Raw genomic sequence first — 12,774 nt, 5'->3', positions numbered from 1 at the left:
TTTAATGATGATCTAATAAAGATATTTCAACAACTCTTCTTTAATGATGATCTAATAAAGATATTTCAACAACTCTTCTTCAATGATGATCTAATAAAGATATTTCAACAACTCTTCTTCAATGATGATCTAATAAAGATATTTTAAAAACTCTTCTTCAATGATGATCTAATAAAGATATTTCAACAACTCTTCTTCAATGATGATCTAATAAAGATATTTTAATAACTCTTCTTCAATGATGATCTAATAAAGATATTTTAAAATCTCTTCTTCAATGATGATCTAATAAAGATATTTCAACAACTCTTCTTCAATGATGATCTAATAAAGATATTTTAATAACTCTTTTTTAATGATGATCTAATAAAGATATTTCAACAACTCTTCTTTAATGATGATCTAATAAAGATATTTCAACAACTCTTCTTCAATGATGATCTAATAAAGATATTTTAACAACTCTTCTTCAATGATGATCTAATAAAGATATTTCAACAACTCTTCTTCAATGATGATCTAATAAAGATATTTTAACAACTCTTTTTTAATGATGATCCAATAAAGATATTTCAACAACTCTTCTTCAATGATGATCTAATAAAGATATTTCAACAACTCTTCTTCAATGATGATCTAATAAAGATATTTTAACAACTCTTCTTCAATGATGATCTAATAAAGATATTTCAACAACTCTTCTTCAATGATGATCTAATAAAGATATTTTAATAACTCTTCTTTAATGATGATCTAATAAAGATATTTTAATAACTCTTCTTCAATGATGATCTAATAAAGATATTTTAATAACTCTTCTTCAATAATGATCTAAGAAAGATATTTTAATAACTCTTCTTCAATGATGATCTAATAAAGATATTTTAATAACTCTTCTTCAATGATGATCTAATAAAGATATATTAAAAACTCTTCTTCAATGATGATCTAATAAAGATATTTTAATAACTCTTCTTTAATGATGATCTAATAAAGATATATTAAAAACTCTTCTTTAATGATGATCTAATAAAGATATATTAAAAACTCTTCTTTAATGATGATCTAATAAAGATATTTCAACAACTCTTCTTTAATGATGATCTAATAAAGATATTTTAACAACTCTTCTTTAATGATGATCTAATAAAGATATTTTAATAACTCTTCTTCAGTGATGATCTAACAAAGATATTTTAATAACTCTTCTTCAATAATGATCTAAGAAAGATATTTTAATAACTCTTCTTCAATGATGATCTAATAAAGATATTTCAACAACTCTTCTTCAATGATGATCTAATAAAGATATTTCAACAACTCTTCTTCAATGATGATCTTATAAAGATATTTTAATAACTCTTCTTCAATGATGATCTAATAAAGATATTTTAATAACTCTTCTTCAATGATGATCTCATAAAGATATATTAAAAACTCTTCTTCAATGATGATCTAATAAAGATATTTTAATAACTCTTCTTCAATAATGATCTAAGAAAGATATTTTAATAACTCTTCTTCAATGATGATCTAATAAAGATATTTTAATAACTCTTCTTCAATGATGATCTAATAAAGATATATTAAAAACTCTTCTTCAATGATGATCTAATAAAGATATTTTAATAACTCTTCTTTAATGATGATCTAATAAAGATATATTAAAAACTCTTCTTTAATGATGATCTAATAAAGATATATTAAAAACTCTTCTTTAATGATGATCTAATAAAGATATTTCAACAACTCTTCTTTAATGATGATCTAATAAAGATATTTTAATAACTCTTCTTTAATGATGATCTAATAAAGATATTTTAATAACTCTTCTTCAGTGATGATCTAATAAAGATATTTTAATAACTCTTCTTCAATAATGATCTAAGAAAGATATTTTAATAACTCTTCTTCAATGATGATCTAATAAAGATATTTCAACAACTCTTCTTCAATGATGATCTAATAAAGATATTTCAACAACTCTTCTTCAATGATGATCTTATAAAGATATTTTAATAACTCTTCTTCAATGATGATCTAATAAAGATATTTTAATAACTCTTCTTCAATGATGATCTCATAAAGATATTTTAATAACTCTTCTTCAGTGATGATCTAATAAAGATATTTTAATAACTCTTCTTCAATGATGATCTAATAAAGATATTTCAACAACTCTTCTTCAATGATGATCTAATAAAGATATTTCAACAACTCTTCTTCAATGATGATCTTATAAAGATATTTTAATAACTCTTCTTTAATGATGATCTAAAAAAGATATTTTAACAACTCTTCTTCAATGATGATCTAATAAAGATATTTCAACAACTCTTCTTCAATGATGATCTAATAAAGATATTTTAACAACTCTTCTTCAATGATGATCTAATAAAGATATTTCAACAACTCTTCTTCAATGATGATCTTATAAAGATATTTTAATAACTCTTCTTTCATGATGATCTAATAAAGATATTTTAACAACTCTTCTTCAATGATGATCTAATAAAGATATTTTAATAACTCTTCTTCAGTGATGATCTAATAAAGATATTTTAATAACTCTTCTTCAATAATGATCTAAGAAAGATATTTTAATAACTCTTCTTCAATGATGATCTTATAAAGATATTTTAATAACTCTTCTTCAATGATGATCTAATAAAGATATTTTAATAACTCTTCTTCAATGATGATCTCATAAAGATATTTTAATAACTCTTCTTCAATGATGATCTAATAAAGATATTTTAATAATTCTTCTTCAATGATGATCTAATAAAGATATTTTAATAACTCTTCTTCAATGATGATCGAATAAAGATATTTTAATAACTCTTCTTCAATGATGACCTAATAAAGATATTTTAATAACTCTTCTTCAATGATGATCTAATAAAGATATTTTAATAACTTCTTCAATGATGATCTAATAAAGATATTTTAATAACTTCTTCAATGATGATCTAATAAAGATATTTCAACAACTCTTCTTTAATGATGATCTAATAAAGATATTTCAACAACTCTTCTTCAATGATGATCTAATAAAGATATTTCAACAACTCTTCTTTAATGATGATCTAATAAAGATATTTCAACAACTCTTCTTCAATGATGATCTAATAAAGATATTTCAACAACTCTTCTTTAATGATGATCTAATAAAGATATTTCAACAACTCTTCTTCAATGATGATCTAATAAAGATATTTCAACAACTCTTCTTTAATGATGATCTAATAAAGATATTTCAACAACTCTTCTTTAATGATGATCTAATAAAGATATTTCAACAACTCTTCTTCAATGATGATCTCATAAAGATATTTCAACAACTCTTCTTTAATGATGATCTAATAAAGATATTTCAACAACTCTTCTTCAATGATGATCTAATAAAGATATTTCAACAACTCTTCTTCAATGATGATCTAATAAAGGTATTTCAACAACTCTTCTTTAATGATGATCAAATAAAGATATTTTAATAACTCTTCTTCAATGATGATCAAATAAAGATATTTCAACAACTCTTCTTCAATGATGATCTAATAAAGATATTTCAACAACTCTTCTTCAATGATGATCTAATAAAGATATTTTAATAACTCTTCTTCAATGATGATCAAATAAAGATATTTCAACAACTCTTCTTTAATGATGATCCAATAAAGATATTTTAATAACTTCTTCAATGATGATCTAATAAAGATATTTTAATAACTCTTCTTCAATAAAAAACCACCTTTAGAGGCCATTTTTCCCCGCAAAGCGGGGGTTGGCCTTTTTCGGGAACCGTGGTTGTTGTTGTTTTTCGGTCCCCTTTTTGAAGCAATGTTTTACGGCCGAATGCCCTTCCTGACGCCAACCCTTTTTGCCGCCTTTAACGACAAACAGGGAATTACCAGTGAACTGGTACTCAATTAGCCGACCTCGGAAGGATGACAGGCTGAGTCAACCCCCCTGGCGTTAATTCAGCAATCGACCGGGATTCGAACCCAAGATCCTAGGATCCTAAGCCGGCACCCAAGCCACTAGCCCAACACCAGGGATTGAAATTCCAATTGAAATTCCAACACCAGGGAAGGGAAGATGCGATCATCTTCTTCAATGATGATCTAATAAAGATATTTTAATAACTCTTCTTCAATGATGATCTAATAAAGATATTTCAACAACTCTTCTTTAATGATGATCGAATAAAGATATTTCAAAAACTCTTCTTCAATGATGATCTAATAAATATATATTAACAACTCTTCTTCAATGATGATCTAATAAAGATATTTCAACAACTCTTCTTCAATGACGATCAAATAAAGATATTTCAACAACTCTTCTTCAATGACGATCAAATAAAGATATTTCAACAACTGTTCTTCAATGATGATCAAATAAAGATATTTCAACTCTTCTTTAATGATGATTGATCTAAGAAAGATATTTCAACAACTCTTCTTCAATGACGATCAAATAAAGATATTTCAACAACTCTTCTTCAATGATGATCAAATAAAGATATTTCAACAACTCTTCTTTAATGATGATTGATCTAAGAAAGATATTTCAACAAGTCTTCTTCAATGATGATCTAATAAAGATATTTTAACTGCTCTTCTTCAATGACAATCTAATAAAGATATTTTAACAACACATCTTCAATGACGATCAAAAAAGGATATTTTAACTGCTCTTCTTCATTGATGATCTCGAAGATATTTTAACTGTTGTTCTTCAATGACGATCTCATAAAGATATTTTAACTGCTCTTCTTCAATGACGATCTAATAAAGATAGTTTTTGATCTCCATGATCATCTTTCTCAATAATTACCCACTCGAGAGAGTATTAAATTTGGATCTGTCTGTCTGTCTATCCATAATCTGCTAACGTAGGCCACTAGTACCATCTGGTGGCAACCAGTATTACACGTTATCATTTTAAATCAAGTACCTCGTTTCTTTCTTCGTTTTTGTGTACAAACTCAATGCTCATGGAAAAGCTAGAACACCGAATGGATCAGTACGCAACAGCACAAAAAGAACAGCGGAAAGAGAGGGGGGTGGGGGGGACACCAACAGAAATGCCAGGGAAAAATAGACGGAGACGTACAGACTAGGGATGTAGGTAAGAATGATGAGTAGGGCAGAATGCAGGGGAAGGACAAGGTGGATACAGAAGCAAACTTTCAGAAAGTGGAAATGTTATGGTATTTTCCATCCTAGTTAACCTACCCCCACCCCCCCCCCCCCTCTCCCCATGCCAACCCAATCCCTTCCTCCTTACAAATTCCCAGTTTTCCCTCATGGGATTTTCCTTCTGTATCCGTCTTCACACCCATTATTTGTCCAAGTCTGCGTCTATCTTGGCCTTCTCCTCTGCTGTTAGTGTTTCCCTCCTCTCTCAACTTGTCTTGTTGTCCTGTTGTGTCCTGATCCGTTCAGTGTACTCATACCAGCTCTTCCACAAGCCTCAACTATGTATACAAAAGAGCCAGGATTGATTGGTAAATGGACTTAACTTACTGTACTCTTTGTTGAAGAAACGATGTGCATAATGCTAAATTTTGATGACAACTTGGCAGGCTTCTTATCGGAATCAATCAACGTGGGCATCGCCATATTGCCTTCATCGGTGGTCATGCCAGATAGAACGTCACTTGTGGTTGGTCATTCGTGCTAATTATCTGCCCTCATACGACAATGTTGTGATGCTTTTTTCTGATTTGCGAAATTTGTCACATTAGTTCACCAACGTTTGAATATTCTTCGATACGATTGTATCCATTTTTTCTATTAATGTGCAATATTTCACCATGAGGATAAAACATTTGAAAAAAAGTATGGTATAATATTGTTACTTGTGTGGGGGTAGGTAATGAAATACCTTTGTCCAGATATAATTGTGTAGGTTTAGCGTGCTCCGTATGCTATGAAGCCACCTCGATGTATTTAAGTTAGGGCCGGATGTCCGTGTAAGCATTTATATGTCTCCATGTGAGAGGTGGAGCTATGCTAATTAGTTAGGGCTTCGGGGTAAATTCCCAGTGTGTAATTGCCCTTGTGATTTTTCCCTTTGTTCTTATGACATTTATTCGGCTAGCCATGCGATTGGCAGATAATTAAAATAACACGATCGCCGACAGAATCCGGACACCACTACCCCGCCTAGCTGAATCTCCTCGATGGGCGCCAAGAATGGCCGTGAGCCACGCCCCAAAGGACAATTGGTTGGGACGATTTGACGGTGCTCGGTGATTGTAGCATGCGTGACGTCAGAGAGAACGTTTGAGAAAGTCAGAGCAAAAAGGAAAAGCACCGCCATTTTCTCTCTCTCTCTCTGGGCTTGGTCGCAGGCGGTCACATTCACGTTCTCTCTCTGTTCCTGGCTGCGGTGAAAGTGGACGCATTTCCCTCCCTCTGTTCCGGGCAACATCAGAGCTTTGTGGAATGTGGAACTATCGGAGGAGGAAGAAGTTTGGCCGCCGCTCCGTGGGTCGGTGGCGGATATGGGCGCGTCTGCGCACCATCCTGAGCATTCCTGCGCAAGGCCTCGGGGACCCATTCGACAACCGCCAGGGTTCGAGGGTCGTGTGAGGAGACCAGAGCTGAATACCGGCCAATGCGCGACACCACATTTTATTTTATTGATTTCTCCCTGTGTCTGTATATGAGTCTGTGGGGAGGGTCCCTCATTTAGGAATTGTAGCTTTACTTCACATTCATTTTAATTGTTTGCAATTCGTTCATTAAATCATTATTTGTCGAATCCTACTTTTCTTGTATTGTGGATTTTACTGTCCCATCTCTGTGTCTGTGGGGATCGGATAACCCCCTGTGTGCAGTCCGTCTGTGCAGGTAAGGACCTCGGTATCCTCCCCCCCGCGCATGCCAAAGAGATAACACTGCCATAGTTTGGGTAAACGCCTCAGAGTTAAGGCTCGGTCAGCCATCCGTCACCCAGGGGTCTTAACCCCAGGGACACGACAATATTTTATAATTACTGCAAAAAATGAAGTTATCCCCAGCTCTGTAGCGCAGATGAAAAAGCTAGGCCTGGACGTATTGTGGCTGAGTAAGGGTGAGGGAGAAGGGTGCGGTTATTGCTCAGGCCAAAAGATGCAAGAACTTCAGCGTTGTGCAGAGCAAATCATGATTGAATCTGCCTGCAATCAGCAAAATATATTGTCACATTGTTGGGTCTGCTGATGTGGCCCATTCGTGCCGATGCAATGTGCTTCATGGATGGCTGCAATTTCAATGAAGGAATAAGAGTTTATTGAAAGGAGACACAGGATAACAAAAATGAAGATTCCAGAGCGGAAAAGCAGACCTAAACAATGAATAGAGATAAATAAATACACTCAGTAAAACTAAATACACTCGATACAAGAAAATATGGCAGCATATGCACTCGTCCATTCACACACAAAGTGGATAAATCAAGCAAGGTCTTGAAGTATACCAGCCGGCAGGACTCCAGAAGTAAGCATGGCAAAAGACTGTGGGGTTGCACAGGTCAGCACTTCAGCATCCACAAAACAAAACCCCCAAACAGCTCTCCAGCGGGCTCACTCCATTCTGACACCACCAACCCCGGAGAAAGCACAAGCATCCCCGGCTATGACCAACTCAATTTGCCCTCCCACCCCCTGGCCTTTTAACACCTCTTCCATGGTCATGCGCCACCCTTTCAAACATTCTTTGCTCATCCCTCAGCATCGGCCAATGAGGGGATACGTCACTGCTGCCGTACTGACATCATGTCAAAAGGGTGTTGCCGCCAGCGCCGCCCGAACCTATGGCACGACACCTTGCAGTGCGCCAATGACAGCACTTCCTCGGGGGTTTTGTGATGGCTTGCACCACACTGGATGCGTTGTACTCCTAACATGGGCCACGAGGGGGGTTTATGCACCCCCTCCTACCTGACTGACCTGACTAGCTGAGGCCTGACTGCCTTGTCTCATTTTACAGAGAGGACACATACAAAATACACTTTCCTATCTCATGCCAGTCAAGTATACTGCTCCTCACTCAATGCATAAGAGCATGACAACTTCACGCTAACGGGTCCCTGTTTACAAAAACATTTCTAACCAATGCGAACACACGGATCATGCTAACTTAACATGCTACTTCATGTGTACCCCCACAACCTCCCAACATAACAATATATTTTTGACAGGAAAAAAAAATTTTTTTTGAGGCATTTCAAGGTTAATGGAACTGAGGAAGAAGCGTTAAAAGTATAGTTTTTCTGTATTTGATAATACAGTTGTTGGACCCCCTTTTCGTAACGTAATAACGTTCGTAATAACGTATCCCCCTTTTCCCCCATTGAACCAATGCTGCGGCATACATTCACCAGATTTTCGTCGACCTTCGCGGATTTTCGTCGACCTTCGCGGATTTTCGTCGAACTTCGCGGATTTTCGTCGACCTTCGCGGATTTTCGTCGACCTTCGCGGATTTTCGTCGACCTTCGCGGATTTTCGTCGACCTTCGCGGATTTTCGTCGACCTTCGCGGATTTTCGTCGACATTCGCGGATTTTCGTCGACCTTCGCGGATTTTCGTCGACCTTCGCGGATTTTCGTCGACCTTCGCGGATTTTCGTCGACCTTCGCAGATTTTCGTCGACCTTCGCAGATTTCCGTCGACCTTCGCAGATTTCCGTCGACCTTCGCAGATTTCCGTCGACCTTCGCAGATTTCCGTCGACCTTCGCAGATTTCCGTCGACCTTCGCAGATTTCCGTCGACCTTCGCAGATTTCCGTCGACCTTCGCAGATTTCCGTCGACCTTCGCAGATTTTCGTCGACCTTCGCAGATTTTCGTCGACCTTCGCAGATTTTCGTCGACCTTCGCAGATTTTCGTCGACCTTCGCAGATTTTCGTCGACCTTCGCAGATTTTCGTCGACCTTCGCAGATTTTCGTCGATCTTCGCAGATTTTCGTCGACCTTCGCAGATTTTCGTCGACCTTCGCAGATTTTCGTCGACCTTCGCAGATTTTCGTCAACCTTCGCAGATTTTCGTCGACCTTCGCGGATTTTCTTCGACCTTCGCGGATTTTCTTCGACCTTCGTGGATTTTCGTCGACCTTCGCAGATTTTCATCGACCTTCGCGGATTATCGTCGTCATTCTCGGAATTTGTCTCGCCATTTTGTTTGTTCCTCTGTATTGTTTTGTTTGTTCCTCTCTATTTGTGGATTTTCACGACTTGGGAACTTATCCCCCCCTTTTTCCATTGAAACAATGCCCCCCTAATTCACGGGTTTCGCAATTCACAGATTTTCCAGGAACATATCCCCCGCGAATAGCAGGGTCCGACTATCTCATTTACCCTGATGGAACCCAGGTAACACCCTTCCCCTCATGATCAAACGTATGCTATATAGTGCAAACCCTCAAATGTGTCCGGAATAAAACATGTCCTCAAAATGTAACATTTCTTTCATAGAAATGATTCACTTGTGAGAGCAACTTTTTCCTTGAATTGTGAGAGCAATGAAATTTGTTAAAAATAAATAAATAAATAAATAAATAATTATCTGGTGGAAAAAGAGAAAGAAAGAGGGAAAAAGAGAAATGGAAAGAGACATGATAGAGAGGGAGATGATCGAGATGGATATTGTGGAGATGGACATAGATGACATGAAATGAAATTGTAAAGAATCTTACATTGCCAGCATTACATGGTGCTTACAACAGGTGATAGAAAAATTGATTGTACATGACAAGAAAATAACTTTCGCTTTGATTTGATACTCCACATATGACGTAATTACAATTGTGACTAAATAGTCGGGCAAAATGTTTGTAAGGGCAGATTTTTTTTTCAAAGCATTGCATCCTGACATCCACAAAGTGCGGACTGGACAATGTGGATTTGGCAAATTGCTCTCTTTCTGGAAGGTTTTAATTTTCAGAAATTCTGAATTTCAACCTGCAACACTGCTGCCTTATGCCAGATTCAAGCTTTAGCCTCAACTAACAATGAGCTGATTAACTCACTTTATCAAAACAAACCTTGAACACCCACAGCCATTCAAGTCAATGAATACCTTGATAACCTGTTCGTCCCACGAGTGGCATTCAGCAAGGGAAGACACGTCTGCGATTGCCCCACTTGCCGCGATGCTCACCAGACGGATTGGCACAGTTACAAGCTTACCGGTCAACACCGCAGTGTTTAAAAGCTCTTCAGCCTGCAAACAACATCAAACACAGAGGGCACACAGTCGAGGGCTATCAGAATGGCAAAAGCAGCACAAGTCAATATCTGCATCAATACAGAGATAAAAAGAGATTGAGATCAAATTGTTTGGTGATAGATTTGAATACATAAAAACTTGGTTGTTTATGCCAGATGAAGATAAAATAGACGTTGCCAAAATGCAATAAAATCTAACTGGCTTGCTTATATTTCTTGCAGTTGTCCATTTGCTGAACTGTGTACATTAACCTGAACTTTTGCAAGTGACCATCTTTTATCGCGTTTGTGGAACTGACATCTTGAGATCGTCACATCACTCCGGCAGTTCCTGCAGGCGGTGCACCACCATCTCATGTCAGCACCTGCCTGTACCCACAATGTTTTCTACCCCCATTAGTTCTACCTAAACTTGTATATAAAAAAAAATTGCATCTTTGCTTTCTATCAAGCAAATGATCAACAAAAAACAGTCAGTCAGTATCCAACCAAAATTCGACCTGATTGCCATGATTCAATGTGACCACAATGATTCGGCATGACTTGCATGATTCACCATGACCTCCAAGATTCGCCATGACCTGCATGATTCGCTGTGACGTGCATGATTCGCCATGACATGCATGATTCGCCGTGACCTCCATGATTCGCCGTGACCTCCATGATTCGCCGTGACCTGCATGATTCACCATGACCTCCATGATTCGTTATGACCTGCATGATTCGGCGTGAGCTCCATGATTCGCCGTAACTTCCATGATTCGCCGTAACTTCCATGATTCGCCGTAACTTCCATGATTCGCCGTAACTTCCATGATTCGCCGTAACTTCCATGATTCGGCGTGAGCTCCATGATTCGCCATGACCTCCATGATTCGCTATGACCTGCATGATTCGGCGTGAGCTCCATGATTCGCCGTAACTCCCATGTTTCGGCGTGAGCTCCATGATTCGCCGTAACTTCCATGTTTCGGCGTGAGCTCCATGATTCGCCGTAACTTCCATGATTCGGCGTGAGCTCCATGATTCGCCATGACCTCCATGATTCGCTATGACCTGCATGATTCGCTATGACCTGCATGATTCGGCGTGAGCTCCATGATTCGCCGTAACTTCCATGATTCGGCGTGAGCTCCATGATTCGCCGTAACTTCCATGATTCGCCGTAACTTCCATGATTCGGCATGAGCTCCATGATTCGCCGTAACTTCCATGATACAGCGTGAGCTCCATGATTCGCCGTAACTTCCATGATTCGGTGTGACCTCCATGATTCACCGTGACCTCCATGATTCAGTGTGGCCAACACAATTCGCCGTGACTGGCATGATTCACAGTGACCTCCATGATTCACAGTGACCTCCATGATTCACTGCGACATCCACGATTCAGTGTAGACAAAATGTATGCTAAAAACCATCAAACATCCCAAAAATGTGTGCATCTTATTCTCAGCCATTTTCAAGCTCCAACTTGATAAATGAGTAATTGGACAATCGTGCATGGCTTTCCAGTTCCCCTCAAACAAGTAATGACCGATTTTTAATGAGTATAATGGAGTAAATGAATTAACTCTTTAACATGAGCTTTCAAACTGATTTGCATCCTTTTTGCCAATGGGGTTGAGTAATGTACCACTTGTGTGCCAGAGACCTGCGAACTTGTCGCCCAGCAAGGTATTCCTATTCTGGTGTTCGAAAAGAGGTCCAGTTCTTCTAAAGCCGTTTCTTAACAAGGGTTATACTTGGTGGTTTGCCATTGCCTTCACAGATAGCAGGGTCAACCCATGACATTGCCAATGCAGGGTTAGGGTTTATTTAGGGTTTACTTAGGTTAGGGTTTACCCTCTTATGGTTAAACTGCCAAAATCAAGACTCTCTATTCACCTTCACTCTTTCATTCCTCTTTTCTCCCGCCTCTGGAACAAACTCCCACACTCTCTTCAATCCCAGTCCTCCCTCCAGGTCTTTAAAACAGCCGTTCACCACCATCTCTTATCTTCCCCCATCCAAAACCTTGATCTTTTCTACCCCCGTTAATTCACCCCAGATCCACTTTTTTGAAATACCGACTTCTTTCCTGGAAGTCCTAGCAGTGTCCATGTGTTTTTTTTACCTCTCCCACCCCCACCCCCTTCCCATGCCTCCTCCCCCCGAAGCCCTCTCCCTCCCACAGATCTCTCAATGTCCCTACTCTCCATCTTTTTCTCCCGCTCCCATTATCATATGTTTTATGTTTTATGCGTCAGTTTGTCTTTTTGTGATCAATGTTAGCTCTTACACGTGCCTCGATCTTGTTTACCAAAAAAAATAAAAAATAAAAATTGTGGGAGAGGGGGTCTCACGGTAAGCATATCCTGGGGAGGGGGAGTGGGGGGAGTCCAATGATCAGAGTTTTTCGTTGGGTCTCTTTTGCAAAAATTGTTCAGCTGAATCAGTTTGCAAAATCAAATAATTTTCCCTTCATTTCAGAAAACATGGGTTACATTAATGGCCGGCCGCAGTGATCGTTGCTCAGATTTTAATCATCCTTGCTGCACTTGCTTTGTC

The 12,774-nt window shown here is 37.7% G+C and overlaps 1 protein-coding gene across 1 annotated transcript in view; it reads right to left on the bottom strand.

Annotated features, from left to right (window-relative positions):
* LOC144888796 (transmembrane protein 132D-like) overlaps nucleotides 1-11,591 on the bottom strand; it is a 139,678-nt gene extending 128,087 nt beyond the window's left edge. Inside the window, exons 1-2 of the mRNA XM_078768004.1 lie at nucleotides 11,301-11,591; nucleotides 10,077-10,220 (exon numbers count right to left, since the gene is read on the bottom strand). Of these exons, the coding sequence (XP_078624130.1) occupies nucleotides 10,077-10,220; nucleotides 11,301-11,591 (435 nt within the window). The remainder of the gene's footprint in view (nucleotides 1-10,076; nucleotides 10,221-11,300) is intronic.
* Between the last annotated feature and the right edge of the window lie 1,183 nt (nucleotides 11,592-12,774).

The sequence above is a fragment of the Myxine glutinosa genome, chromosome 14 (genome assembly GCF_964187855.1).
Source record: "Myxine glutinosa chromosome 14, kmMyxGlut1.1, whole genome shotgun sequence".
In the NCBI taxonomy this organism is placed as follows: domain Eukaryota; kingdom Metazoa; phylum Chordata; class Myxini; order Myxiniformes; family Myxinidae; genus Myxine; species Myxine glutinosa.
Note: the sequence above shows the minus strand (reverse complement) of the source record. Positions and strands in the feature narration are given on the sequence as shown.